Source organism: Ricinus communis, chromosome 7 (assembly GCF_019578655.1).
Source record: "Ricinus communis isolate WT05 ecotype wild-type chromosome 7, ASM1957865v1, whole genome shotgun sequence".
Classification (NCBI taxonomy): Eukaryota; Viridiplantae; Streptophyta; class Magnoliopsida; order Malpighiales; family Euphorbiaceae; genus Ricinus; species Ricinus communis.
In genome coordinates this window covers 28,035,586-28,061,656 of record NC_063262.1, presented here as the reverse complement: position 1 = coordinate 28,061,656, position 26,071 = coordinate 28,035,586, and the positions used below count along the sequence as shown (strand labels likewise).

The window sequence follows — 26,071 nt, the reverse complement described above, 5'->3', positions numbered from 1 at the left end:
GACTATTGGACCATTTTAAAGTGTATTTAGAATTACTATTTGTTGTTTTGAATGTCTTATTCATTCAATTGAAATTTTATTATTTATTTTACAAGAAATATCAATTCATCTGTCTTTCTAAAAAAAATCTAAAGCTTAAAAAGAATTTAAAATTTAAAAATATTCAAAAAACCCCAACCTCACATTTAGCATAAATAAATCAATCCAATTCTTGAAATTTAAGATGCAATTAAAAAAAAAAAAGCATGTTACTCTTTAAATCTAAAGATTAGTTTATATATTAAAATTAGAAATAACAATATTTGTAAAGAAGATGACTCAACTTTAAAATATTTATTAATTTTTTTTTAAAATTTTAATATAACTTCTATTGTTTTAGAAAATATGAAATCAAAACATTACTTAGAAGGCGAAAAGTCATTTCGAAATACAATTAAGGTAAAAACAGAGTTCGTACACTCATTTCAGAATAGAGACTGTTATGCTAATTTTTGAGCCAAATTAAGAGGGAATGGCTCTCATGGGTTGCGGAGTGAGATGTTATTGGGCCTGGATGAGTTAAAATGTAGTCCCACTGAAACGCCGACGTTTCATTCTATAAGTTCTTTCACTGATTTGATAATAAAAATCAAGAATTTGGCCTCTGCTTCTCTCTGTCTGCCTTTGCATTTTTTTTTTACAGTTGCAGTCTTTTTTGTAACGAGACCAAACCCTAAAATGCTACTGATGTAGAAATCAAGTTAAAAGTTACAATCTTTTTACTGGGTTTGGTAAAAGAATCCTCAATGGAAAAAACAGTGTTTGCAAACAAAATAATAACAATATGAGGCTTTTCCTAGCTTCTTCTATACAATCCAGAGCTTCATTTGGTGTTGTTACTGAAAACCTTTCTTCCCATCTTTTAGTTTCAGCTAAAAGGGTCAGCTTTAGCCACTCAAAATCTCTTTCAGGTATTTTATCAAAAACAATTAGTGTGTTTCAGTTAGGCTTTTGCGGGGTTTTAGAGGATTAGGATTCTTGTTTATTGATGGGGATTAGTTATTTACGGATTTGTTGACACTCTTTAGCAAAATCTATGATTTGGTTTCAATTACCTGCGAAGAAAGAACAGTTGGTTCGCTTTTTGGTTAACAATTTCGTGTCTTTAGTGTGTTATTAAGTGTCAAACCTCATCTAGGCGGAGGTTTGATAAAGCTGCTAGAAGAGGCTTCTTAGGCTGTTCTTCTATCCACCAGGGAAAGCAGAAAGAAAGCTATTGCTTTTTTAAGGAATTTCAATTACTTTGATTTAAAATCTGATGCATGTGTTTGTTAATTACACCTTTTCTTGAGATGAAAGGTTAATTGATGAACTAGCAAGAATTGACTTCATGACATTGAAAAAGTAAAAACATTTTTTCCTTTCCCGTAGTTTAGCAACATCCTGTTTAAGTCTATGAATGAGCATTATATATTACACACATTCTGAATGAATTTGTTTACTTGTACTACCTTTTGTGATATATAATCTAGTTTGCATTTTTTTGCCTAACCTCCTCACTGATCTTTCAGCCAGTGTGTGGCTTTTGTAGGACTTTGGGACCAAACAAAGCCGCCTTTAACAGCATCATTTTCTTGGCAATGACTAATGCCTACATAAGTAGATATCACAGTTTTCATCATAAAGCAGGAAGACCATTATTCACGGGGCGAACGTATGAAGGTGGACCTGTCAGAACCATATCCACCTATGCTGCAGAGTTGGTCTCTCCAACTGCCTCTCTCATTGTCCGTCCACCCTCATCACTAGTGTTGGCAGCCTGCGCTACCCAGTCTAATGCACCACAACGGTCAGAGGAATGGTTTGCACTGAGGAGGGAGAAACTGACTGCAAGCACATTCAATACTGCCTTGGGTTTTTGGAAAGGAAACCGTCGCCCTGAGCTCTGGAGTGAGAAGGTATTTGCATCAGAGACACAGATTATAGGAACCTCCAAAAGAGCCATGGAATGGGGTGTACTCAATGAAGCAGCAGCTGTAGACAGTTATAAGAGCATCACAGGTCGTGAAGTTAGCCATTTGGGATTCGCGGTCCATTCTGCCGAGCAACTTGAGTGGCTTGGTGCTTCCCCGGATGGTCTTCTTGGTTGCTTTCCTGAAGGTGGCATCCTGGAAGTTAAGTGCCCCTACAACAAGGGGAAGCCAGAAGTGGGTCTGCCCTGGTCAACTATGCCTTTTTATTACATGCCTCAAGTGCAGGGGCAATTGGAAATAATGAATAGAGAATGGGCGGATTTGTATTGCTGGACACCAAATGGAAGCACAATATTTCGTGTATATAGAGACCGTGGTTATTGGGAGCTAATACAAGGGATTTTGCAGGAATTTTGGTGGGAAAATGTCATACCTGCCAGGGAAGCTCTGTTGCTTGGGAAGGAAGAAGAGGCAAAAGCATATAAGCCAACATCCACTCACAGACAGACAGGACTTGTCATATTCAAGAGTGTGAAATTAGCTAGTGACTCCAAGCTGTTATGTAGGGAAATTGCTGGTCATATTGAATTTTATAGGTGATAAAGTCCAAAATGGTTTATGCCACTCTTAGTAAGCTGCTTGACCTTCTGAGGAGGTGCAGGATCAAGTATCTAGAATCCATTTCTATAAAAGGGAGATCTGAGAATAGCAGCGGACAATGAAAGATTAAGGCATCACTGTGAGACAGCTTGGTAAGTGATGGAGCAGAAATATCATTCAGGTTCTCCAATCTATTGGAGAGACCATTTAGCTCCCTCTTTTTGAATGCCATTGATATTTTCATTCATCATTAATCATTAAATGTAATTGTGTATTTATAATCTTAATAACCTGTTCCATAATGTACTTCACTGTTGGTTATTTCTTACATGAATTAAGAATCGCATTCTATGTTCTTGCAGTCTGATCTGTTTTTCCCTATAATTAACAGATTGGGGGATGAGATATAACCCTTGCAGTCCTGGGGAATTTTTGAGACCATCTATGCCATGGCCATGGTCATGGCATACCCATCATCCAAGTTTTGCAGTATTCCAATATAATATCGCTGATGACAAAAGAAATATAAGGTTTGACATGGATATGGCGTTGCATTTGGGGCTCTCATTAAAGATCAAAACTGAACTAATTTGTTTCCCAAAATAGCTAGACATTCTACTAATACAATAACCTCCTTTGCATCTAGTCCACATTTTTTCTTTTCTTTGCCACACCCATTGAGTTGGGAACTCAACATATGTTAAAATTCTAGCATCTTGAAAAAGATTATTAGTATTCATTCATTATGTAAAAATAGTACATTCAAAATATGATTTCTAAATGGTCTTTAACTTCCCACTAAAAATGGCAAGAACAATAGTGACCATATTTGTTTTCTTACATCCATTCTTTCTGTCAAGGGTTAGAAAAGAAAACGAAAAAGAAGAAGCAATATCCAACTATAGAAAGCAAAAAGAGTCTTCAGCCAAAATAACTAACTTAATACTATCAGTCAAAAAAGATTAGAGGTTTAAAGGAAAAATAAACTAAATTAAGCAATGGCCGTTGAGGCAATTTCACTAAAAATATCTAAGTCCTTCCTAACAATGTGTTTTAGTTTAAAATGAAGAGGGGGAAACGACACAGCAACATTCATTTAAAATAAGTAAATAGCTGTTTGACGTAAACTACTAAAAAATGATCATCTTTAATAAGCTAATATCTAAGGAGAAATGCAGGAAAGATAATAAAGAAAGAAAGTAAGTAAAAAAGAAAGATGGATTCAGGGCTATCCTGGGCTGACCAATGGGACTATGACACCCCTGACCCTCCTCCGCAGCCAGAATCGGAAAAAGACAAGAACAAAGACAAGAATGGAAACAAGAACAAGCTTAGGAAGAAAATACTTAGCTTCCAATGGATGAAAGATTTACGCAAGAAATCTCAAAAATAAAAACGTTGTTGCCAGATTTGCTGTTTTCCTCCTGAAAAGGATTCATTGTCATCATAGTTATTTACCTGTAAACTATTATTAGCATCCTGTCGTGTGTTACTTCCCTTCTTGATTCAATAAGAAAGTTTTATCTTCAGTTTTCTTAGAATAGTTTTTAATTGTCAGAATTCTGTTTCTTCTTGCTCATCTTTTCATTCCTTTTCCGACGTATGTTTGTGTAGGATTGATTTAGATTTGAAGTCAAGCGATCTATGCAAAATGTTTGCTAATGTAGCTTTGCTGATAACTCTCCTTTCCTTTCCTCCCTCCCTTCCTGTAGATTATTACCTTTAGCATCTACAGATCGTAATGAAAAAAAGGACGTAACAAGAACAATCAGCTGCTAAATAATTCAGTTTTTCTTTTGGTGATATTGTTCATGTTTATTATTTAGCAATATTTTTGTGATGTTTATTTAAAAAATTCCAACCAGTGCAAGGACAAGTTGAAAGTGAGCATAGAGGCCTCGCTCTGATTGTGATAAGAATTACATAAAAGCTACCACCACCATGTCAAAAGATGGTGAGATTTTCTGTCTGGTCTTCTTATTTATTCTCGTAGTTTTCTGTCAGAAGGGTTATTTTTAACACATTAGAGCAACCAAATGTTATATTGTGAGGAAAGTTTGTGGGAGCCTTGTAACTTTGCCATGATATGATACCATAAACATTAGAAAGGGATGGTTACCTTTTAATTCAGGGTCAACCAAAATTGATTTTACAGCACAAACTGTACATCTCCACGAAAGAACATTTTCAAAATTTCATTACTTTTAAAGTGAGAGAAGCTAAACCAGAGCACTGTCCTGAATTCCGGCAGGAAGTGTCAGTAGAACTACAAATGGAGCTTGGCATATCGGACTTATGCATGTGAAAGGAGGATTTAGTTCATGCAGCAGCAACTAGCAAATTTTAAATGAGACATCCTACAGACGCTCACAATAAGCTTTCAAGTCAAGCAACTAAAAGCACGTAAACAAGAAGACTAAAACAGCATATGCTTTTAAAGAACCAAGGATGTTTCAAAGCATCTCCCACAGCAAGCTAATATAAATAAAAACATTTTACGTCCACATACTTTGCCACTGATTAACCAATAATGTTTCCACAACATTAACATTCAATGGAACAGCATATATTCAACAGACCATTTCTTTTTTTATTAAAAGGAAAAGTTACAGTTTGACGCCAAAATGAGGCCATAAAATCTTACTTCGAGGGAAGAAGCATCCAGAAAACAAGCCTCGTACATCTAATGACAATTACAGATCAGCGGGAGGTAAAAACAGCTAGTTTCTCCTACATTTGAAGAAGCCAGCTACGAAACAGTAATAGATCATACACGGAGCAATATATATATGTCAGCTGGAAGGACAAGCATCAGCAACTGCTCCATCCAAAACCACCATAATAGTAGTGGTTTTAAGCTGCAATATACGATCTGCTACACAGTAGGAAAACTAATCACCTCAGACCTTGGAGAGATTGTAGTCTCATAGACATAACATATCAGCAACTCCTCCAATAGGGAAGCATATAAGTTCATTTGGGACAGACAAGTCACAATCATTTGCTAAACATAATTCTTCTCATCACACCTCAGGGTGGATTCACACCAGCTCTGGACATCACAGGCAAACTAATGCATTTTTCTTCCGACTTTATAGAGCCACGTGCCAAATAAAAGACAAAACAGAACATAAGAACCCTTGCCTTATTTCCTTCTAGTATTTTTGTATTTCCATTTTTCTTTTTTCTTTTTTCCCTTTTTCCCCAAAACAGTAAATGTAGCCACAATCGACCAAATCTGCATACAAGACAACTTGAAGTCCACTAATAGCTACACCTGGGACAGAAACTCAGTAAGCAAACTCAAAAGGCAAAGGCAAAAAGCAAGACGGAAAAAGGAATCGTCATCGCAATAGCTGCCTCGCATTTCTTCTTAAGACTCTAAATAAACAATTATGCACATCTCCACCATAATATGAAATCAAAAGAAATAGACAGGCATCTGTCTCTAGCCATGAAGACGTCCGCTGCAGCTAGAGACATGGCGAGCAAGAGACTTGGGCGGAGTAATCTTATTGACCTGCTTCTCCTGACATTTTAGAAGTTGCTTATAGCAATCTGAACAAAGCAACTCGAGGCAGAATGTTTCCTCATATTCACTGTCATTAATACAACAGCCACACTGAGAACACCGAGCTATACAAAGCGTGCATCCCCTGCATGCCTGAGAGGAATGTTCCTTTTGCTGACAACCTTCAGCAGGGCAATCATAAACTAACCTCAGGTTCTGGCATCTCGGACACATTTCAATATCAATAGTGCGATCATCTTCACATGACAGATACAAGTTTTCTCTGTGATAAAAATGTGGCTTGTGGGCATTCTGCTGCATGTGACCATCTGTGCCCAATAAAAACTTTAGTTCTTCAAAATGCTCTTGTGTCACTCCATAAATCCCACCAATCCTTAAATGCTTCACCCTCTGTGTACCCATAGCCTTCAATGCCTTTAAGCTAGATACAATCCCCTCAATGCTGAGTCTTGTACATCCAGGCACACTTAGCTGCATAAGGGACAGATTATTAGCATAAAATCAAATTAGTAATGCAGCACAACAAACATATAGTTAACTCAATGAAAACCAAGAACAAGTATGTAGTATCAAAGATGAATAATTTGGACCTCCAGTAAATCCCAAGACTATTTCTTCCAATGGTCATGATTATCTTGGACAATAAACGTCTATAGCACATGATGAGAAACATACCTAAAGCCTAAAGGCCAAGAATACTGCCTATAATTATCTATTAACACTACTGTTACTGTTACTAACACTGTACCAAAAATAATAATTAACTTCTCAATTACAACTACATTTCAAACTCTCATAGGGTTTGGATAAAAATGGTGCCAACACTAATTGAGCACAATCTGCAAAGTAGCAAGGTACAAAAATCCATGTATCAGGAACCCACCTGTCTCTAGCATTCAAAGAAACATTTACCACTGAATTATAATTGTGATACAATTCATTTTGTTTTGAACTTTAAAGAAAACAGGAGAGGAGAAAAGTTAGGACTAAATATGTATTACAACTGAGTGAAATGAATAAAACATTTTCATATACCCCAACCAAGAACAAAACATATTTAGAAAGCAACAAAACTCACCTTGGTTATCCTTGGATTATTTTCAAGCACCTGTTTCAATCCATCATCAGTAATCCGTGGACACTCAACCAGGCTCAAACATTGCAAGGTACCTTGAGCCCTATTAGTTAATTGCAAAAGAACATCATCAGTAATTTTCTCATTCAATGGTTGATCTATGTGAAAACTCCTCCATAAAAGTGGATCATTCCGAACCGTCCAACGCAGTGATCTGCAAACTGTTTCAACAACAAGAAGATCCCGCACACCAAGAAAAGCAAGGGCAAAACCAAGAGCTGAATGAGGAGCTCCTACATCTCCATCAGAACTAACCTCATGAGATTCCTCACTTCTCTCCATAATACCTACATCTTTATTGCCCACTAATTCATTCCCCAAACTAAATATGTTCTCCAAATTACAAGTCACCCCAAAAGCACAGGGGCCAGATGCACATGTGCCCTCTAACTCGAGACACCCATCACAAAATCCACCAGCTGCATTCGATCTACAATCAAACCTCATGCTCCCTGGAAAATTTTGGAACCGCATTGCATTGCTCCAAATAAAATTCAACCCAGCAAACAATTGATAGCTCCCATCACTAGTAGCAACCTGATCACTACTATACCCAGTATAGTCCATCTCCAAATCCTCGAGCCAACCAGTAAGGGCAGTAAATGTAGTGCTTATATCCATGCCAAAGGGATCAGATGGCAAAAGGTCAAGAATGTCCTTATGCACCGATTCCTGAGAGCCACACGGCCCACACCTATCACTCCTATCCCTCCCATAATCAAAGCAATTCTCAACCTTGTCCTCAACAAGGTAACCATTAGCAAGTCTCATTGGGGTTACTAAATTGTCCTCAGGTAAATGCCCAGGAAAGAGGGTTCGATGTGAAAAATTCAAGGCCATTCTACCTAAACAAAACCTAAATTGGAAATTCTGCTTGCAACAATATTACAAACAAAACCAAACCGGGAAAGAAGTTATCACAAAAGATTGGGTCTTTAGATTAGATAAGAAAAGGAAAAGGGTAAAAATGGAAAGAGAAAATAAAAAGATCTAAACAAGAAAACCCTCAATTTCGGATTAGCAAACTAAAACACCGCAACCAAAAATCTCACAGAGCTTCTTGTTCTATCTAATCCAGAGAACACCTAAAATCAGCTAAAATTGATGGAATTGATACAGTTAATGTGTTTTTTTTTTCTTTTTAATCTATACAATATAAGAAACAAAAAAAAGATAAAGAGTCGATTAATCAATCTGTTTTTTTTTTTTTGACGAAAAAAATATGGTTTGTTTCTTTGGTTCTTTAGGGTTTGAAAATAAATGGGATGATTATTATACTATAACCAGAAAGAAAAAAAAAAGATTAGATCGAATAATAAAAAGAAAGAACCTGATAATCAAAGAATTGACTATAGCCCAAAATCCAAAAGAAAAAAAAAAAAAAGAAACCCTAATTCAGTATCCCCACAATCGACAGATAACGCCAACACAAATTCACTTGGTATCGAATTCTTGAACTGGAAAAACAGGAATTTATAGAAGAAAAGAACGAGTGGAATTCGAAACAAAAGAAAAACAGAAGAAAAAAAAAATCTGGGCTTTGTTCTTATGCTACGATAACAATGGGTGGATGCTTTCCCAGTGGTGGTGGTGGTGGTGGTGGTGAATTCGATCCAAGATTGAAGAGAGAGACGGAGTCTGTCGAGCGATAGAGAGAGAAAATAGAAACAAGAAAAACGAAAGGGTAGGAAATTTTAGAGAGAGAGAGAGATAGGTTAAAAGGGTAACGGTGAATTTGTCCCTGTTTTAGACTTTAGAGAGAGAGAGAGAGAGAGAGAAGTAATATTTAGCTCTATATATAATGAAATTTACACGTGTCAGGTGTGAATTTCTAATTTAATTTTTCCTTTGAATTCTTTTTCTTCCCGCAGTTTATCCGTGGCGGGAGGTGCAGTCCGATACGCCCTCTATCTCTCTCTCTCTCTCTGCCCCCTCCCTGACCGTTTGATTTGAAACATGATTTTTCTTATTTTTAGATCGGATGGTCAGCGTAGCATTTGGTTGTTATTGATAATATTATATAATTTCTTTTTTTTATTATTATTTTCATAAAGTTTGTGTGGAGTAGAAATTCCTCCGATACTAATCCTGTTTAAAAGATGGATTTGGATTTAAGAACTCCTTAATCCATTCCAATTCCTAATCCTTCACAAATTAAAATACCCAACTAGATTTTTATCAAATAAAAGTATTAATGAAAGTTGAATCATAGTAGAATACTAATTAATTTCCTTGATAATGTTTTTCTTTTATTTAATTTGATAACTAATTAATTAAGAGAATTTTTGATAATAAGACAGTGATATTCTTTCCTTTCTTTTAGTTTAATGAATTGAATGTTTAATTGTAAATAAGTTTCTTTTATTAATAGATTAAATACTGATTTTTTTAATGCTTATTATTATTTGTGCAGTCAAAATGTTGAATAAAAGTAATTATTTCTTTTTATCATTTTGATGTAATAATAGTAAAGATAGTAAATGAATGGACAAATATAAAAGAAGCTTATCTTTTGCTTTTAAGAGAAATAAATCTATTTTCCTAAAGAAGATAAATAAATAAATAAATCTCTTTTAAAAATCCATTTAATTCAAACTCAGAAATTAGAAATCAGGATAAAAATAGAAATAAATATGATTGAAAATAAAGATAGTTATCTATTCGTTTTCTTATATAAAATAAAAACTAAAAATTATGTATAAATTGTATCAATAAAAAAATAATAATATTCAATATGTTATTATAATGTCACAAATATATAAAATAAATAATAAAATTACTATTTACTTATTCAATAATTTATAATTAGTTTGATTTATTTTTTTATATATTCAATAATTTATATTATTATAAGAGACGTGAAATAAATGACTTTCATAGAAAAAAATAGATATTTTATTCCAATTTAAAAATAATATTCACCTGACTAAACATCTCACTCTCATTTCCATATTTATTCCAAGAATAATCATCCACTAATATTTATTTACTTTTACTTCCTCTTTAATAATTATAATATTAAAATTTTCCACTTTACTAAATATTATAGTAGACATCTTTTTTCTTCACGTGAATATGTTTTTTTTTTTTTACCTTTTATTTTTATTTTTATGATAATTAAAAATAGTTGGAACATATAAATTGCTGACACAACAGCAAACTTTAGAGTTAAGGACTGATTAACTATCAAAAATTATGTTTGTGGAATCTATTGGATTTGGTGAGCTAAAAAGAGCCTAAAAATGTAACATCGAAGCATATTAAAAAGTGCACAAATTGTTGTTGTCTTAAGGCTCAAGCAAATTCCTTTGGGAGAAGGTGTTAGCTTTGTTGAGCACTCCTTGTACGTAATGGCAAGTATCCTTTAGAGTCACTATCACCCTTTTACGTGACTTCAACAATTTCCACTCCAAATAAAGTAGTAAAAAAAGTAACTTTCCAATTATTTAACCAACTTAACTTCACACGTAATTGTTATCATAATTTTTAATTAACTCAGTCTGAAGTTTTTAATTTAAAATACACCAATCTTATTTAATCATAATTTGAATTGGAGATATTTGGGGTCATAATAGGAAAATACATAAAAGAAAAATCAAGCCACAACAATTTCCTTGATATTTCTTTTCCCTTGTGACTTGGTACTATTTGTCTGTTGGCTGTTTTGACAAGAAAATAAATTGGAGTAAAGACAAGAAAGTATTCAGGCTAAAATCCATGGAATTATGTCAACAATCAAAAGCTGCTGCAGCCAAGGATTCTGATGTTTTCTTTTTTTCTTTTTCCTAGACTAAATTAATGTTCTGATTGAGTTTCGAATTGAATCAATGTACCAAACCAGGCCTAACTGGATAGGCAATAGTTATATTTTTAGAACTCTTATTTCGGCTTTGAATTCATCCCTCTCACACTAACAATTGACATGAACTAATTATATCTATGATAAGAAAAAGAAAAAGAAAATTAATCAATAAATTTATACGTGGGGAAATGACTCTAATAGAGCATTAGCCGAAGGCTGAACATCATGGGAGATGCCCCGGCAGGAAATTCTTGGAGACCAAATTGTCGAAAGCCTCCTTCTAGTTCTAGTGCATCTCAAATGCTGAAGCTGAAAGGTACAAACATCACCGAACGAGACACAAGAGCAGGGTCCTTCTGGCGAAGCCACCATGTGATTTCCCTTGTTCAATAAAGACAATAACCAATACTCAAATACAAACAAGCTGAGGTCGCGGCCAAAGTGATACATGGCCAAAAGTGGATGAACTAAAACCCCATACCAATGCCAAAGCATCCAACTCCTGCCTGTCTTTTTCAAGATAGCTAGCAGTTGCAAAGTTGTGGTGGCAGTCTCTTACCTTTAGGTCTTAGCTATCGGCATGCTAGCAACTCCAAGTGTCCACCAAATTGGCATATGCGCGTGTTGTAGCATTGGCATTCTACAGAGCGTAAGTTTTCACTTGTGGACTGCATAATGATATTCCTGACTGGACTTCCGATAGACAGAGGCAACCACAAGAACATAAACATCACCCTAACACAAAATGCTGTAGTGCATGAGAACATAAAAGAAAACCAAATTTTCTAAATGTTCCAACTTCCAATTATTTTAAGTTAAACCTGATCTTCCATTACTAAGTTACCACAAAAATCTCAGCTTTAATGAAAGCAAAGTAAATTATGACAAGCAATTGGAAAATTCTTAAATAAAAGAAAACAAAACAAAAAAAGAAACTACAGGTTTTCCCCCTCCTCCCTCTCTTTTTGGTTGTGCTGGTAGGTGGGGGAAGTGTCTAGAAGAGGAGAGCTAGAGTGGTGCCTTCTCGGTCAATTCCTCGATTTCTTTCTTGATGACTTGGATGAAGGCTTTGATTGTTCTGCAGCTGCTTTGGAACTAGTAGCTTGGCTTGATTTTGAATTTGATGTGTTAGAAGTGGTAGCACTAGCACCAGCTTCATGTTTTTCTCTAACTACAGCACCCTGAGATCCTCTCACCTGAGCTGCTCTCTTATCCTTTCTCTTGGGTCTGTAACTTGATCTCTCTCTCTTAGGAAGCCACCTTTCAGGATCTGGAGGAGGACCTGGATTCGCAGGGTCAAATCCTTTCGGATACCTTGGCTTTCTCTTTCTCTTTTTCTTTGGTTTCTCTTTCTTACCCTCCTCGTGTACTTCAGCAACTGACACATGAGAACCTTCAACATGCTTTGCTCCTGAAGTCTTCTCCAAACTATCCACATCAATCCCTTTCAGGCCTGGTAAAGGTTTCAGCTGCTTCTCATAAGCTTCCGCCTTGTCAACATTCACATTAGCAACAGTACTTACTAACCCAGCCAAGGCTTCAATGCTCCCATGGCTTTTAACGAGCTGCTCATACAGGTGGGCAGCCTCTTCCTCCCGCCCATGCCTGATCTTGAAAGAAGCAGCTTGTTGCATTATAACATCCAGCTTGTTGTCCTCAGCCATAGCATTTGACCACCATTTAATTGCAGAATCAAGGACAGCAGATGCACCATCAATATCTCCAGCCCGCTCTTTAAGAGCCACAATGGTGGCAACAGTGGCAGGCTTATGCTGGATATCAGTAATCTTAGACAGGGAGTCGGCTGCAACTTGAGGATGGCCAGCAGCAGCAGCAATTTGTGCCCTTGCGAGAAGAATAATCTTGGACTTATCTGGGAGCTTTTCAGCAAACTGCGCCAGTATCTCTTCCGCTCTACTAGCCTTATTTTCTCTGACCAAGACTGCAGACTGAAGCAGCACTGGCACCACACTGTCGGCAAACATGTATGGCAGAGCAGCAACAATTTCTCGTGCCTGTTTGACATTGGCAATAAAAACAGGGAATTGGTGGATGCTTAACATTCATCACGCGTTCTTCATATGTTATGGAGAATCAGTATGATTTAAAAACCAAGAAATCCTAAAACGTCAAATAGAAGACCTGATCCATCTTATTCGCATGGAGAAGTAAAAGCACCCGGTTTGCATATATTGTCTCCCTTTGCTTTACAGAAAGCTTTTCAAGTCCACGAGCAAGCTGGAAACCTTGTGCATCCTTATCTTTGAGCCGATCAAGTTTCCTTAAGTTGTCTGAAACATCTTTTGTTCCTTTCAGAGCAACAAGATTATTAACCGCAACAGCGAAGGATGACTCATCCGCCAAATTCCGGTTAATAATGTCTGTGTAAGCTCCCATTGCCTCTTGTGATCGTCCTAAGAGCTGATGAAATAAGCTACGTGCATTATTTGGCAAATTAAAAAAAAAAAAAAAAGTAAATGCCAAGCTATTTATATTACTTTATTATCTTACCTCTTGAACATATGCCAATTGGACAGCAATAGGAGCTAATTCAATCTCTATATCATCCTCAGCCAAGTTGTCATCCATCAATGTTTCTTGACCAATTCTGGGAGGTATATGGAAAGACATGGATCATAATCTGTCATTCTCGCATCGTAGAAAAAAAAACTTATACCTCAAATAACTCAGTTAGTGTAGAAGTTCTTTTTTTGTATAATTAATTAAACAAAGACATAGAGGTCTCAATCTAGAAGAGAATTGTACAAAAACTGCTAATCTGTCACCTTTTTACAAATTAACAAAGAAATTGTATCAAAGAAAAGAAAAGGACTTTAGAATTTAGCATGTTTATGCCTCAAGTATTCAGCACCGGATACCTATCAATACTTATATTTCTTATATCCATGAGTCACTTACTCACTGGCACTAACTAATGCATAAAAAATAAGCAACATAAAGGAAATTCATGGTGATTAATGTAGGACCATTCAGCAAGTAAAGAGCAAGCTTTCACTACAACAAATTTCCTTAAGCAAAAAAAGTTTGCATGTATCACCTTCGAGCTGTCAGCAAAAGTTGTTCCGCATCCGTGTATTTATTCCTTTGAATTAAGGAACAAGCAGTGTTATATGCCAACTCAAAGCTACTAGACGCTTTAATTCGATTTGCCTCCATCATTCCTTGCACTTCAGAAGCTCTCCCAGCCAAAATCAAACTCGCAACAAAATTTATTTCTAAAGAGTCTATCTTGGACTTTTGAAGCTTCTGATAGACATCAACACAAGCATCCATTTTCCCCAAACGATACAGAATCTGAGATTCTAACAGCAATGTTTCAGAATTTCTCTCTTGGCCTCTCAAAGTCTCCAAAGCTTCCTCCAACTTGTTCTGTCTATATAAACAGTATGCCTAATTCAGGGAAAACACCGAGTTGTTTAGTTCCAATTAGGACCCGTCAAGGACTTCATAAGAAAAATTATTAAGCAAATTGCTTCAAGTGGCAAAAAATGTTAGCAGTATAATGATATAAAAAGACAAAACAACCAGTACTTTATAAGCAGCTAAATAAAATTTCATGTAGCAAATAAAATGATAAATCCAAGAAAACGAATCTTTATCTTCCATTCTTTCAACATCGTATAATGAGTAAGTCAACTGATTATACATTTTTAATAATAAACGAAGCTACATTGTCAAAGTTAGATAATTTCTTATTTAATAATTTATTGCATTGTTTGGATTGAATTGAACTGAAATCTTGCAAATTCATGTCAATTTTGGCATGTCTTTCAGTTGAAAGAACTAAATTCTAGCGACAACAATCTAAATTCCAATTTCATTTTTTCAAGAATATTCACAAGCAATGCGTGCCCATAACCAAAACCAGAATACAAAGTTGAAATTTTAAAAACGAAAAAAAGAAAAGAAAATTAAAAGCAATATATTAAGAGAAAAATTCAATTTTAGAATACCTTGAAGAAACTGAAGTCAACAGTTAGTCTCTGAGCTGAGTGAATTGTTGAAAGAGCATCATCAATGTTATCAGCTTTTATCATGCCAACCACTTTGCATCGAATCGCGTCCTCATCACCAGGAGCAACAGCAAGAACTGCAAAAACAACAAAAAGATAACTTCAAATATTCAGAAGCCTAGCTACTTAAGCTAATAATAATAATAATAATAATAATAATAATGAATGTTGAGAATTGGACCTTGATCTGCGACTTTTACGGCTTGCTCATAATCAGATCGCTGGATGTGTTTATTGAGAGTTGTGAAAAGATCTTCAATTGCAGGCGGAGGTTGCCACGCTGATGGAGCGGCTTTTCCTTTGTCTTTAGGCTTAGGAGCCATTGTGATTTTCTCGGAAACCAAACAGAGAGAAGAGAAGGAGAGAATGTGAGCGACACAGAACGAAATCGATTTTTGGGCGTTCCTTCCTCGATCACTTTTTGGGCCCGAGTTTCTAGTGATTTGTTAGATTATGTTGGGCCGTATTAAACAGTGGGCTCAAGCTAACTGTATCCCGTTTTCTGTCAAGGAATGATTGTGTAAACTGCAATTTGAATTTCGACTCTAAATTTTCCAAATATTTGGACTTTTAATTATAATTCTTCATCAACATTATTAATTTTAATTTATAATAAGTAGATTTTAATAGAGATATTTTTCTTCTTAATAAATAATCACTCTCCTGTAACTACAAAATAAGTTTAATACGATATAAAAAAATTAAAATAAGTTTTTTTAGTCTAAATACGTAATTTGATATGAATAAATAAAAAATATAATTCAGAAGCTCTATGTTTAAATTTCAAATAATCAAAAAATATTTATTTATCTCCTAAAAATATTTATTTATTGAATTATAAATAATAATTTTTAAAAATTACATATACATTTTTTCTCAAAATACAAGTTTTTAATAGAATAATAAAGGTTTTGTGGGCTCCGGCGGGCCTGACTATACTACTAATAGTAACGCCCGATAACGATAGCTTTGCTGCCTTCTGTCTTTATTTCAAAAATTTTGAGCAATTGTAACTCTCATTTCTTTCCGCCCAAATACATCAAATTCTCCCAAAATGGCGGAAAGTGAAGCAGACACGGCGAAACTGAGAATCAAACAGAAGAAAAGAGGGCGTAATATGATTACCTTGACCGGAGCTGCTGCTATTCTCGCTCTTACGGCTAGCTTTGCTATCTCCGCCCTCAATTCTCGTCGCAAAAAGTCAAAGAAGAGAGGTCTTTTTTGTCTTTTTTCTTTGACCTCTTTTGTCTTCACTTCTGAACTCTCATTTTCTTTTGCATCTGATCTGCATTCTTTTTTATGGTTAAAATAGATCTTCCAGGCTCTACAGTTCGCGTTAATCTTTCGCCGAATGAGATTTTAAAATTGGCTAATCGCATCATTGCTAAGTCAAAGGAGGTTCATGATTCAGTTGCTTCTATTCCTCTTGACAAGGTATTCGTAGTGAAATTAAAGCTCTTAATTAATTAATTTTACTGTTATATATCTTTCTTTTATTTTACTCTCTGAAATATGCAGGTCACTTATGCAAATGTGGTTGCACCTCTAGCAGATTTAGAGGCACAACAATTTCCATTAATTCAGTCTTGTGTAATTCCTAAGTTTGTTTCTACATTGGAAGATGTAAGGAAAGCAAGTGTTGAAGCTGAGCGGAGAATCGATGCTCACGTATCGACATGCAGGTTTTATTTAACTTATTCTTGTAGTCCTTATATTGATGCCTTATTAAATTATCAGCATATGAGATATCGCTTAGGTGGCATAACAATGTTCCGTCAGGCTGTTTATCATTTGATTATTAACATAACAATGTTTCGTGGCCTGTTATTTTATGTCTGTCATACTTTTACTCATTTTACTAAAGATAAAATGTCCAATGGCTTCATCATGTATGGAACTGATTATTTCCTATTTCATGCAAGCTGATCAGCGAACGTGAAGATGTATACCGTGTGGTGAAAGCTTTCTCTGTGAAAGGCGAGTGGATGAACCCTGAAGCAAAACACTACGTTAAGTGCCTGGTAAGGAAATTCATTATTTTTAACCTTATTTTTCTTGGAACATGGTTTACTATGATATACTATATGTGGTTGCATTTGCGTCTTAAAAGATCTATTAGCCTCAATAAATTGTTCAATCAAGTGTTAATTCTTTTCCTGATCAGTGACAGGTCATGGACTTTGAGCGAAGTGGTTTAAACCTTACTGTTACCAAGAGAGAGGAAGCTCAGCGTTTGAAAGCTCAAATTGATGAGCTTAGCTTACGATATATCCAAAATTTGAATGACGATAGCACATTCATCCTATTCAGTGAAGCAGAGCTGGCTGGATTGCCACCAGAGTACCTGAAGGTGATTCTTTCTCTTTGGTATCGGGGGTGGGGGCATTGTTTTGGGGAAGGCTAGTCTTCTAATATTGGATGGCTCTAACTTGACATTGCTTGATAAGATAAATCAAATATATGAACTCTTTGTTCTTCTCTAGAATGTTTAGTACTCAATTATAAGATTCTGTATGTTCCACGGAAAATATATTTTGTACTTTTGCAAAAAACACTTTCTCCATTTTCCAGTGTTTGCAAGGTTCCTAGAGAATTGGTCAATTTTTATTGGTCTCCTTGTAATAAGCATAATTGGATATTGATTTAGAGCCTCAAGTTTATTATTTGACAGTATTGTGGACAGTTGACTTAGGCATCTTAATTAATAAATGGTGGATTATGGAATAAAGGCATGCCTCAAATAAAGATCTCAAGCATAGATAATTCTGGATATGTATGGACTCTTCAAAGGGTGAAGCTCTTAAAACCAATTCGTTGTTGAAGTATTTAAGCTTTTGTTTTTGGAAACAATGTTTTAACATGATTAGCCTAAATACAGTATTTTATACTTAAAGGAAATGGAAAACGAAAAGCTAATGATTTTTGTCTAGTTACTATTTGTATATGTGCAAGTTAAGTGAATTTTCAATAATACTGTTTTTCATTGCTCAAATGAGTTTTCTCCTTCGCAGAACTTGGACAAGGCTGAAAATGGTAAATATAAGGTCACTATGAAAAGTCATCATGTTGTCGCACTGCTGGAACTTTGCAAGGTATCACATTCTTCATTCATTATTTTGTGCCTCACACCCTACTATATTTTAATTACTTGCTGCATGTTCTGCAGCAATGTTACAACTTTGGATTATGACAAATTTTCATTAACATAGAAATATAATTGAAAATTGAGTGCTTATACATTAAGTCAAATATAATGTTGGCTATACATTGGGAATAATTTCAATTATACGAAATGCAGAAGGAGAAAATTGGTATTCCCTTTTGCAGACTTAGCTACCTTGTCATGCTGCTTCTGGACTGGCAGGATTCATAATTCTGTTCAAAATCTTAAGGAGATTTGAGTTACCAAATTCATAACCAGGAATCTGGATGTTGTTTAGGAATAAATATAGGATGCTCTTTTTTTTATTTTTGGGCTGTAATAGTATCTTATAGGAATCTGGAAGTGTTATCTGCTGTCTATGTTATTGGGCTAGGCAGTGTGGCTGACAGTTTTTAAGCATTTTAGCTGTAGAGGGCCCTAAGTGTTGCTTCAGCTGCTAAAAATGTAAAACGATATTTAAGCAAGGGAGGTTATATTTAAGGGAATCATAGGGGAAAATGTTCTTACTTAATCAAGAATTAACCTGTTGAATATTCACTATGGATTGTGCTGAAAATTGAAAGAGTGGTTACTTGCTAACATCGTTATGCTTAAAATGATATTACATGCAATTTGTAATGGATGAATGGATATACCGGTGAGCACACAATTACGTATAGGTTTCACTTTGACCGACTATTAGCCATTGATCTCAGGAAAATCTTTCGATTTTACTTACTGGCTAATTATTTTCTTTTAATTGCAGTTTTGACCTGGTTATATTATAAGATTAGTTTACAGTATTGATATTTTCCTTGAGCATGTGAAGGTAGGAACAACAAGGAGGACTATTGCAATGGCATACGGGAAGAGGTGTGGAGAAGTCAATCTTTCTATCTTAGAACGTTTGGTAAACATTGTCTCTTTTGCTACTTAGAAAAGCTTAATTATTTTGAATCCTATTGCAATAGGATGGTACAGAAAATGAAATAACCATAAAAATTTTGAAATTTAAAAATTTGCATTAGGGCCTTCATGCCAAGAATTTACATCTGTAATTGCTTCATCATCTTCTTTCTGATAGAAAAGAAAATTTGTTAAAGAAGGCAGAACATAGATCATAAGATATCCTGCAGGCATGAGCATGCAACAGAAGAAAAACATAGCTAATAAGTAAAAAAGAAAAACTAGTAAATTGTACCCTATGGTCATGTTGGGTATTGCCTGGGCTTACTCCTTTGATTACTCCAAAGTCATAAACCCAAAAAGAAGCCAAATTTATCCCAGAGGCTGTAGAGATTAGATAAAAGAAATCTTACTTTTAGAGATTTGACGTTCCTCCCCATCTGTATCTTCCAACTCACTGCAAACAAAGCACTTTAGCAATCCTTTGTACTTCCAAACTGTTCACTTTCAACCAATGAAAGCATCCTGTAACTTGGAAAATGCTCAATTCTCCTCGAAGAACCAACAGGCCATTTGAAATGGCACTTGTAACCTCACAAGTCACAAGGCAGTAACAATTGATATTAGTTAATGGTTACTATACTTACCTCACATAAATGCTAACCAGGAGATAAAGCTTGTCTTGCTCCTTTTATCTGCAACAAGTCATTAGTGTTAACTTTATGAAAATCTGGACAGCACCTAATTTAGGTGGTACCTTACTCTTCTAAATTTTATTGGCTCTGGAGGTGAATAAAAAGTATTGTAAAAGCTTATATCTTGTAAAATTTCTAGTAATCTCCTGGACTAAGAGTGGAAAAGAATTAAAAAATCATACAATACTATTTTTAAGACTCTTGTAAAAGAAAAATTCCTAAGAAATGGAATTGTTTGCCTGAGATGTAGGAAATAGGAGTATTACACAAACTGTAAAAACTTATAATAATGGCGAAGGAGGTAAGAATTTGTACCATGCTAGATAATTTCCCAAAAGCATATGAGATGCCCGCCATCTATTTTGTTTAACTACAGGGAAGAAGATAGTTGAATGATTCATTTATGGACTTTTAGGGGTGGCCCCTGCTCCACACCCTGCATCCCACCCATTCTTTACAAACCATTTTTACTTTTGATCGTCATATACTGAAGATCGATATTTAAGTTCACATGCCACAAATTCTTAGATTTTTTTTTTTAACTGATAAAATGGTCCAGCCATAAACTCATAGGTTACTTTCTCAATATTAGTAGCTGTTTTTGTGGGATCTTTAAAGAGGTCCTGTAATGCAAGAGGTATGCTTGATAAACAAGCTTGAGTAAGAGTGATTTTTTCTTTTATTCCTTCCAACTATCTAGAATTGTTGTAATCTTGGAAACCATCTAATCCCAAAAGATCTAGATAAAGGACTACTGCCTAAAGGGGACCTGAAATAAGTCAGTGGCCACTCCAAACTCATACATCTCGCAAAAGAAGTCGAATATGGGACTACTTATTGTCTCAAATTAATGCCTAGAAATCCATTTTTGGCCATATGGAAACCTAATATCCTTTAGAAATGTAAGAATTAAATGTCTGAAAACTGTCTTTCCATCATAACTCATAGACTTTTGGTATTGTAGGTCGAATTGCGCCACAAATATGCTCGGTTATTTGGCTATTCAAACTATGCAGATTATGCTGTTGATCTCAGAATGGCAAAAACATCCTCAAAGGTCTGATAATGTTGTTATTTTCTTGAAGCGTTTTTTTGTGTGTTATGGAAGTCATGATAATCATTGCTCAGCTAAATAATTAATTGAGTTGTACTATTCATTATAAGGGCTCACTTGGTGCACAAAGTGCTCCCTGCTAGGTTGGAGTTAGGAGTACGAGGGAACATCCCCTTGCTTTTTGCAGGGAGGCTATTTCCTGAATGTACTGTGTATTCTTTTTCTGAAATTGGATACTGGGGCAAATAGGCTTCTTGTGAAATTGGAATTGCATATTTCAGTCTATTTGGTTTTGGACTCAATTCACTCGTACAGTTTGAGGCTTAGTGATGCAAGTCTTGCAATCAGGACAGTCAACTGTTGTAGCCAAAGCATTTTGTCAAGTTACTGTCTGTCTTATCTCCTTGGATTTTATTAATGAAGCTGATCTCCTATTAAACCAGGTATTTGAATTCTTAGAGGATATCTCAGCCAGTTTAACTGAAATGGCGACTAGGGAACTCACCGTGTTGAGAGACTTAAAGGTTAGTAAATGATTCTCTTTTTTCCCATGTAAATCTATCTGTTTATTTATTTTCTTTGCATGTGATTTTCTTGCATCATGATGCATCAGAAGAAAGAGGAAGGAGAACTTCCATTTGGAATTGAGGATCTATTATACTATGTGAAAAGGGTTGAAGAAAAGCAGTTTGATGTGGACTTTGGAGCTCTTAAGCAATACTTTCCTGTTGATTTAGTTCTGTCTGGGATCTTCAAAATAGTGCAAGACCTTTTTGGTAATCAATAAATTTTTATTATAATAGAATTTGTAGTCTTTTCCAATTATCTTTTTTGTCCATACTTATTGTGTCTTGTTAAACATTCATCTCATATGTGATAAATAGTTATAGTCATCACCCTATCCTTGTCTCCAACAGGATTAAGATTCCAGGAAATTAAAGATGCTGAGGTTTGGCATAGTGATGTGTCCGTCATTTCAGTGTTTGACTTGAGTTCAGCTGAGCTCTTGGGTTATTTCTACCTTGATTTATTTAAAAGGTATAGTTATTATTCTCTTCCCCAATGTAGTCTTTGAGTTGTTTTGTTTTTGAAAGAAACAGGATTACATTATATAACAGGGAAGGAAAATATGGTCACACTTGTGTGGTGGCTCTTCAAAATGGTGCATTATCAAGTAACGGTGCACGGCAGGTGCGATTTCTGTGTTCCCACTTGCTCAAATTTTGATTTTGAAACTCTCCAATCATAAGGTTCTTTTGCTTTTGGTGCTGCATTGGACTCTAGTGGCTCCTTTTAAGAATCTCTGCACGGGGCATTTATATTGTTCTGCAGGAGTCATATTCTTTTGACTATTTGGGGCAGCTATGCTTGCTCTTGTTGCTTTGACCAATATATTGCTGTTTGTGTTTAGATCCTCTCAGTTGAACAAAGCACTTTTAGTTATGCATCCATTGTTGTGATTGAAACAAAATAAGAGCAAGATCCTGTATTACCCACTTTTTGACTCTTTTGAATAATTATACTAGCAGTGGAGTGAGATACCTCCTTGTGTCACATGCAGAAGGACCAATTTCTTAATTGTTTTTTCTTTGTTTCCTTATGCATCCATTGTTGTGATTGAAAAAAAATAAGAGCAAGATCCTGTATTGCCCACTTTTTGACTCTTTTGCATAATTATACTAGCAATGGAGTGAGATACCCCCTTGTGTCACATGCAGAAGGACCAATTTTTTAATTGTTTTTTCTCTGTTTCCAATTTAAGTAAACAAGGTGATCCCTGCCTGATATCTCTTTATGTGCTTGCTTCTTAGTTGAGAGTTCAGTTAAACTTATTAATGCTTGGTTTTCTGTAACTAGATTCCAGTGGCACTACTCATTTCTGAATTGCAAAAGGGTATTGCTGGTCATCCTAGCTTATTGAGATTCTCTGAAGTGGTTAGCCTTTTCCATGAGTTTGGCCATGTTGTACGTTCTCTTCAGAGTTTATTCATTTTCAACGATGCACTTGTGATAACATTCTTTATAATAGCAATTAAGATCATCTTAGGATAATTTCTTAACATTTCTTAATAATGAGATTTAGGTCCAACACATCTGCAACCAGGCATCATTTGCCAGATTCTCTGGGTTGCGTGTTGATCCTGACTTTGTGGAGATCCCTGCTTTGCTGCTAGAAAACTGGTAAGTAATTTTGATCTTATTTCACTTTATTCTAATTTAATCATACATGATCTTATGTTGCCATCCTCGTGGAGTTTTCTAGGTGTTATGAGAGCTTCTCTTTGAAGTTGATATCTGGTTTTCATCAGGTGATTCATACTTATGATGTTTTCTTTTGTTATATTCCTAGACATAATATGATCTTCCTCCTTACTAACAAAATTTCATTTTATATAACATGTTTAGATACACTGTTGAACAGATTTTAGAGGGTGCTTTCAGATCTACCTCATTAAATTATTGATATAATTTTGATATTCATGATGTTCATTACTTGTAGGATATTACAAAACCCATTAAGGATGAAATTTGCAGGTCGCTCAAAAGATGGCGATATTTCTTTTCTGCTATTAAATTGAAGCAGGATATTCTTTATTGTAAGTCTTGGTGCTTTCATTTTTCTTTTTCGGGACTGGTGATTTTATTAAATTTCTTGACATATCATCCTTGAAACTTGTGATACACAAATATAAGAATGACAATCATGTTTTTGCTAAATAATCCATGTTAAAAAATAGTACATAATGAATGGCAAATTAATCTTTCTTGTGAATGTGAAATGTTTTATTTGGTGAAAGATTAATGCTACACCTTCCCTATTTGTCTATCTAATGTTTTTACCCGTTTAATGACTGCCACATGGTATCCATGCACTGTGCATGCAATAATTCATGGGTTAATGGGTATGATACAATAAGTAACCTCACCATAGAATATATTTTAAGGTGAAAGAAAAATGATTTCATTAGACTTAACATTTTTATCGTGAATGTAAGTGTTACTTGTGTTTTAGTTATGATAACTGATAAGATTTATACTCATTGTTCCTTCCTACTATTCATTGCAACTCAAATGGTTTTTTTGATCAGGTTATAACTATCTCTTCCTGTTGTTTAGTCTAACTCAGATGTGTCTGGCTATCAGGTCTTTTTGATCAAATTATACATTCTGCTGACAATGTTGACATTGTTGAGTTATTCAAGCATCTCCATCCAAAGGTAACAAGATTATGACTGCTAAAACAATACACTGTTAAATTGTGTTTCTACTTTCTTAATTAGAACAGCCCTCCAAGCTTCCCCTGGATTCTCCCTCTCTTATATAGACCCAGTACATATCTGTTTTAACTTTGTTTCTCCAGGTCATGTTAGGTCTGCCAATGTTGGAGGGGGCCAATCCTGCTTCATGTTTCCCACGTAGTGCCATTGGTTTTGAAGCTGCTTGTTACAGTCGTATTTGGAGCGAGGTCTATGACTCTTTCATAAACTCCTACTGAAAGACCATAAGCAAACTTAATCCTTTGACTGAAATACTTTTGTTAAATTACGTGTGCATTGTCCTGCATTGGGTGATTACAAGAGAATTAAATGTTTATATTGGGAAGGGCAAATTTATTATTCTGACTTTAAGTCATGTTAATGATTAGGTCCAAATTATCTAAATTTGTTCTGGCCCAATTAGCAGTTCTCCCTTGTTATATTGGGTAAATTGGAATATTAAGTATGGTATAAGAGCTCATGTGGTTTATACTTGTGAAGCTTATATTGTTGGATTGTTATGTACCACGGGCTCCTATCGGTCTAAGGCCATTTATGCTAATAGTTCTATCAGTCTAAGGCCATTTATGCTAATAGTTAGACCCAAATTAGTATAATTTGTTTGTGCTCGTTAGGACTCCTGCCTTATTATATTGGCCCCATCAGAAATATAATATGTTTTGCCTCATTCAGTTTATGAAAGTTATGGCGGCTTTAGTACCCCATCAAAGACAATACCTGTCAACATTATTACTGATTCCTCAAATTCCTTTTAGGTTTTTGCAGCTGACATATTTACCTCAAAATTCCATGGTGATCTTTTGAACCACAATATTGGCTTGCAGTTCAGGAACAAGGTAAATACATTCACGCGTGCTTTTATTTATTCCTGTGATATGTAATTCTAAACATGAGCTTGTCATTGTTACTATTTAAGATTTTTTAACAGTTTTCTTTTTTCTTGAAGTTTCCAGTATAACTATTAGAGACTTTTGTGATTGAACAATATATCTTCCTCTATCATATTCAATCTCATGGCAGGTATTGGCCCCAGGAGGAGCTAAAGAACCAATTGAAATAGTATCAGATTTTCTTGGAAGAGAACCATCTATTCAAGCATTTGTTGATAGCAGGGCTGGATATGGTTTATGATCTTAAATGTTTATTGAAAATTAGGGCAAGGTCTATGATCAAAATTATCTCATGCCATTTGTGTTTTTGGTTGCTTGCAGAAGTATTCTATGTTTCTTTTATCTATTTTTTCTTTACTATTGTTCTTTTTTGTATATAAAATTTTGGTAGTTGTTGGGTCAAAAATGCAATTAAAATCGTCTGATGACATCTCGTGCCTCAGTACTCTTTAGGGAAGTCATTGCTGTTTTGTTAGACTTTTCCCTGTTGGTCCTAGCCAGCGTCAGTGGATAGTATCATGCAACTGTTGTTACTTGGATATGCATATATAGTTGAAGCACCATAAACATGGTCTTTCTACGGTTAAGTCCTCTTCATAAAAATGTTTCTCCGCATGCATGTTGTAATATAAGTAATTTACCTGTCAAATGTATTAAAGCCAGAATCAACATAAACTAGTTGGTTCTTCAGCTTAATATTGCATGTATCATGTTTGGTTCACTTGATGTAGTTTCCTATTCAAGACACATTTTTTTGTTTCTTCACCTCTGCAATTTTCTTTTTGCTTCCCTGATTTGACTATTTATGCATCTCTGTATGATGGAAGGGCAAGTGTTTCTTCTAGCCAATAGTATTTATGTACATGACAAAGATGTTACGCAATAAACTTGGGTTCTGTGATGAGGATTTATGAACTATATTTGTTCTTTCAGTCTATCATGTTGGTGGATCCATGGCTTCTTGAGGATCCCATATTGGAATTCATTGTAATGACTTAATTACTGGGGCGCGGATAATACTCAATAGCCTACGGCCAGTTTAGCATTGCTG

General features: G+C 35.1%; 5 protein-coding genes across 7 annotated transcripts; 3 read left to right on the top strand and 2 right to left on the bottom strand.

Moving 5' to 3' along the window:
• The first annotated feature begins 650 nt into the window (after nucleotides 1–650).
• On the top strand, nucleotides 651–2,913 carry LOC8278428. 2 transcript variants are annotated; one of them, XM_015716639.3, is made up of 2 exons: nucleotides 651–950; nucleotides 1,555–2,913. In XM_015716639.3, exons 1-2 carry the CDS (start codon nucleotides 824–826, stop codon nucleotides 2,550–2,552), a joined length of 1,125 nt encoding a protein of 374 aa, XP_015572125.1. In that variant the 5' UTR covers nucleotides 651–823; the 3' UTR covers nucleotides 2,553–2,913. The 2 variants fall into 2 exon arrangements, with proteins under 2 accessions (XP_015572125.1, XP_015572126.1); XM_015716640.3 differs by having other exon boundaries at nucleotides 654–950; nucleotides 1,551–2,913.
• Nucleotides 2,914–2,990: 77 nt separating this feature from the next.
• Nucleotides 2,991–4,095, top strand: LOC8278429. The gene has a single exon (XM_048377022.1). It carries the CDS (start codon nucleotides 3,769–3,771, stop codon nucleotides 3,943–3,945), a length of 177 nt encoding a protein of 58 aa, XP_048232979.1. The 5' UTR covers nucleotides 2,991–3,768; the 3' UTR covers nucleotides 3,946–4,095.
• A 1,024-nt stretch (nucleotides 4,096–5,119) lies between these two features.
• LOC8278430 (F-box protein SKIP14) lies at nucleotides 5,120–9,004 on the bottom strand. The gene is made up of 2 exons (XM_002514925.3): nucleotides 7,163–9,004; nucleotides 5,120–6,555 (listed from the first exon to the last, which is right to left on the bottom strand). The coding sequence occupies exons 1-2, from the start codon at nucleotides 8,057–8,059 to the stop codon at nucleotides 6,001–6,003; spliced, it is 1,452 nt and encodes a 483-aa protein (XP_002514971.1). The 5' UTR covers nucleotides 8,060–9,004; the 3' UTR covers nucleotides 5,120–6,000.
• A 2,798-nt stretch (nucleotides 9,005–11,802) lies between these two features.
• LOC8278431 (signal recognition particle subunit SRP72) lies at nucleotides 11,803–15,583 on the bottom strand. The gene is made up of 6 exons (XM_002514926.3): nucleotides 15,237–15,583; nucleotides 14,996–15,132; nucleotides 14,080–14,432; nucleotides 13,533–13,629; nucleotides 13,164–13,442; nucleotides 11,803–13,036 (listed from the first exon to the last, which is right to left on the bottom strand). Exons 1-6 carry the CDS (start codon nucleotides 15,376–15,378, stop codon nucleotides 12,050–12,052), a joined length of 1,995 nt encoding a protein of 664 aa, XP_002514972.1. The 5' UTR covers nucleotides 15,379–15,583; the 3' UTR covers nucleotides 11,803–12,049.
• A 423-nt stretch (nucleotides 15,584–16,006) lies between these two features.
• On the top strand, nucleotides 16,007–25,607 carry LOC8278432 (probable thimet oligopeptidase). 2 transcript variants are annotated; one of them, XM_015716798.3, is made up of 20 exons: nucleotides 16,007–16,269; nucleotides 16,368–16,489; nucleotides 16,574–16,737; nucleotides 16,986–17,076; nucleotides 17,226–17,405; nucleotides 18,067–18,147; nucleotides 19,027–19,107; nucleotides 20,763–20,855; nucleotides 21,296–21,376; nucleotides 21,469–21,628; nucleotides 21,770–21,890; nucleotides 21,971–22,043; nucleotides 22,710–22,817; nucleotides 22,936–23,033; nucleotides 23,116–23,161; nucleotides 23,353–23,449; nucleotides 23,997–24,070; nucleotides 24,214–24,318; nucleotides 24,886–24,966; nucleotides 25,151–25,607. In XM_015716798.3, the coding sequence occupies exons 1-20, from the start codon at nucleotides 16,110–16,112 to the stop codon at nucleotides 25,259–25,261; spliced, it is 2,127 nt and encodes a 708-aa protein (XP_015572284.1). In that variant the 5' UTR covers nucleotides 16,007–16,109; the 3' UTR covers nucleotides 25,262–25,607. The 2 variants fall into 2 exon arrangements, with proteins under 2 accessions (XP_015572284.1, XP_002514973.1); XM_002514927.4 differs by having other exon boundaries at nucleotides 16,008–16,269; nucleotides 21,466–21,628.
• Nucleotides 25,608–26,071: the final 464 nt, after the last annotated feature.

Coding starts and splice junctions, on each gene's coding strand:
- LOC8278428 (XM_015716639.3), top strand. CDS start 824: ATGAGGCTTTTCCTAGCTTCTTCTATACAATCCAGAGCTTCATTTGGT. Junction 951..1,554: donor CCACTCAAAATCTCTTTCAG/GTATTTTATCAA, acceptor TCTTTCAGCCAG/TGTGTGGCTTTTGTAGGACT.
- LOC8278432 (XM_002514927.4), top strand. CDS start 16,110: ATGGCGGAAAGTGAAGCAGACACGGCGAAACTGAGAATCAAACAGAAG. Junction 16,738..16,985: donor GCTCACGTATCGACATGCAG/GTTTTATTTAAC, acceptor CAAGCTGATCAG/CGAACGTGAAGATGTATACC. Junction 21,377..21,465: donor CCGTGTTGAGAGACTTAAAG/GTTAGTAAATGA, acceptor ATGATGCATCAG/AAGAAAGAGGAAGGAGAACT.
- LOC8278429 (XM_048377022.1), top strand. CDS start 3,769: ATGGATTCAGGGCTATCCTGGGCTGACCAATGGGACTATGACACCCCT.
- LOC8278430 (XM_002514925.3), bottom strand. CDS start 8,059: ATGGCCTTGAATTTTTCACATCGAACCCTCTTTCCTGGGCATTTACCT. Junction 6,556..7,162: donor ATAATCCAAGGATAACCAAG/GTGAGTTTTGTT, acceptor TCCCTTATGCAG/CTAAGTGTGCCTGGATGTAC.
- LOC8278431 (XM_002514926.3), bottom strand. CDS start 15,378: ATGGCTCCTAAGCCTAAAGACAAAGGAAAAGCCGCTCCATCAGCGTGG. Junction 14,433..14,995: donor TTGACTTCAGTTTCTTCAAG/GTATTCTAAAAT, acceptor TCCCTGAATTAG/GCATACTGTTTATATAGACA. Junction 13,630..14,079: donor CTTTTGCTGACAGCTCGAAG/GTGATACATGCA, acceptor TATACCTCCCAG/AATTGGTCAAGAAACATTGA.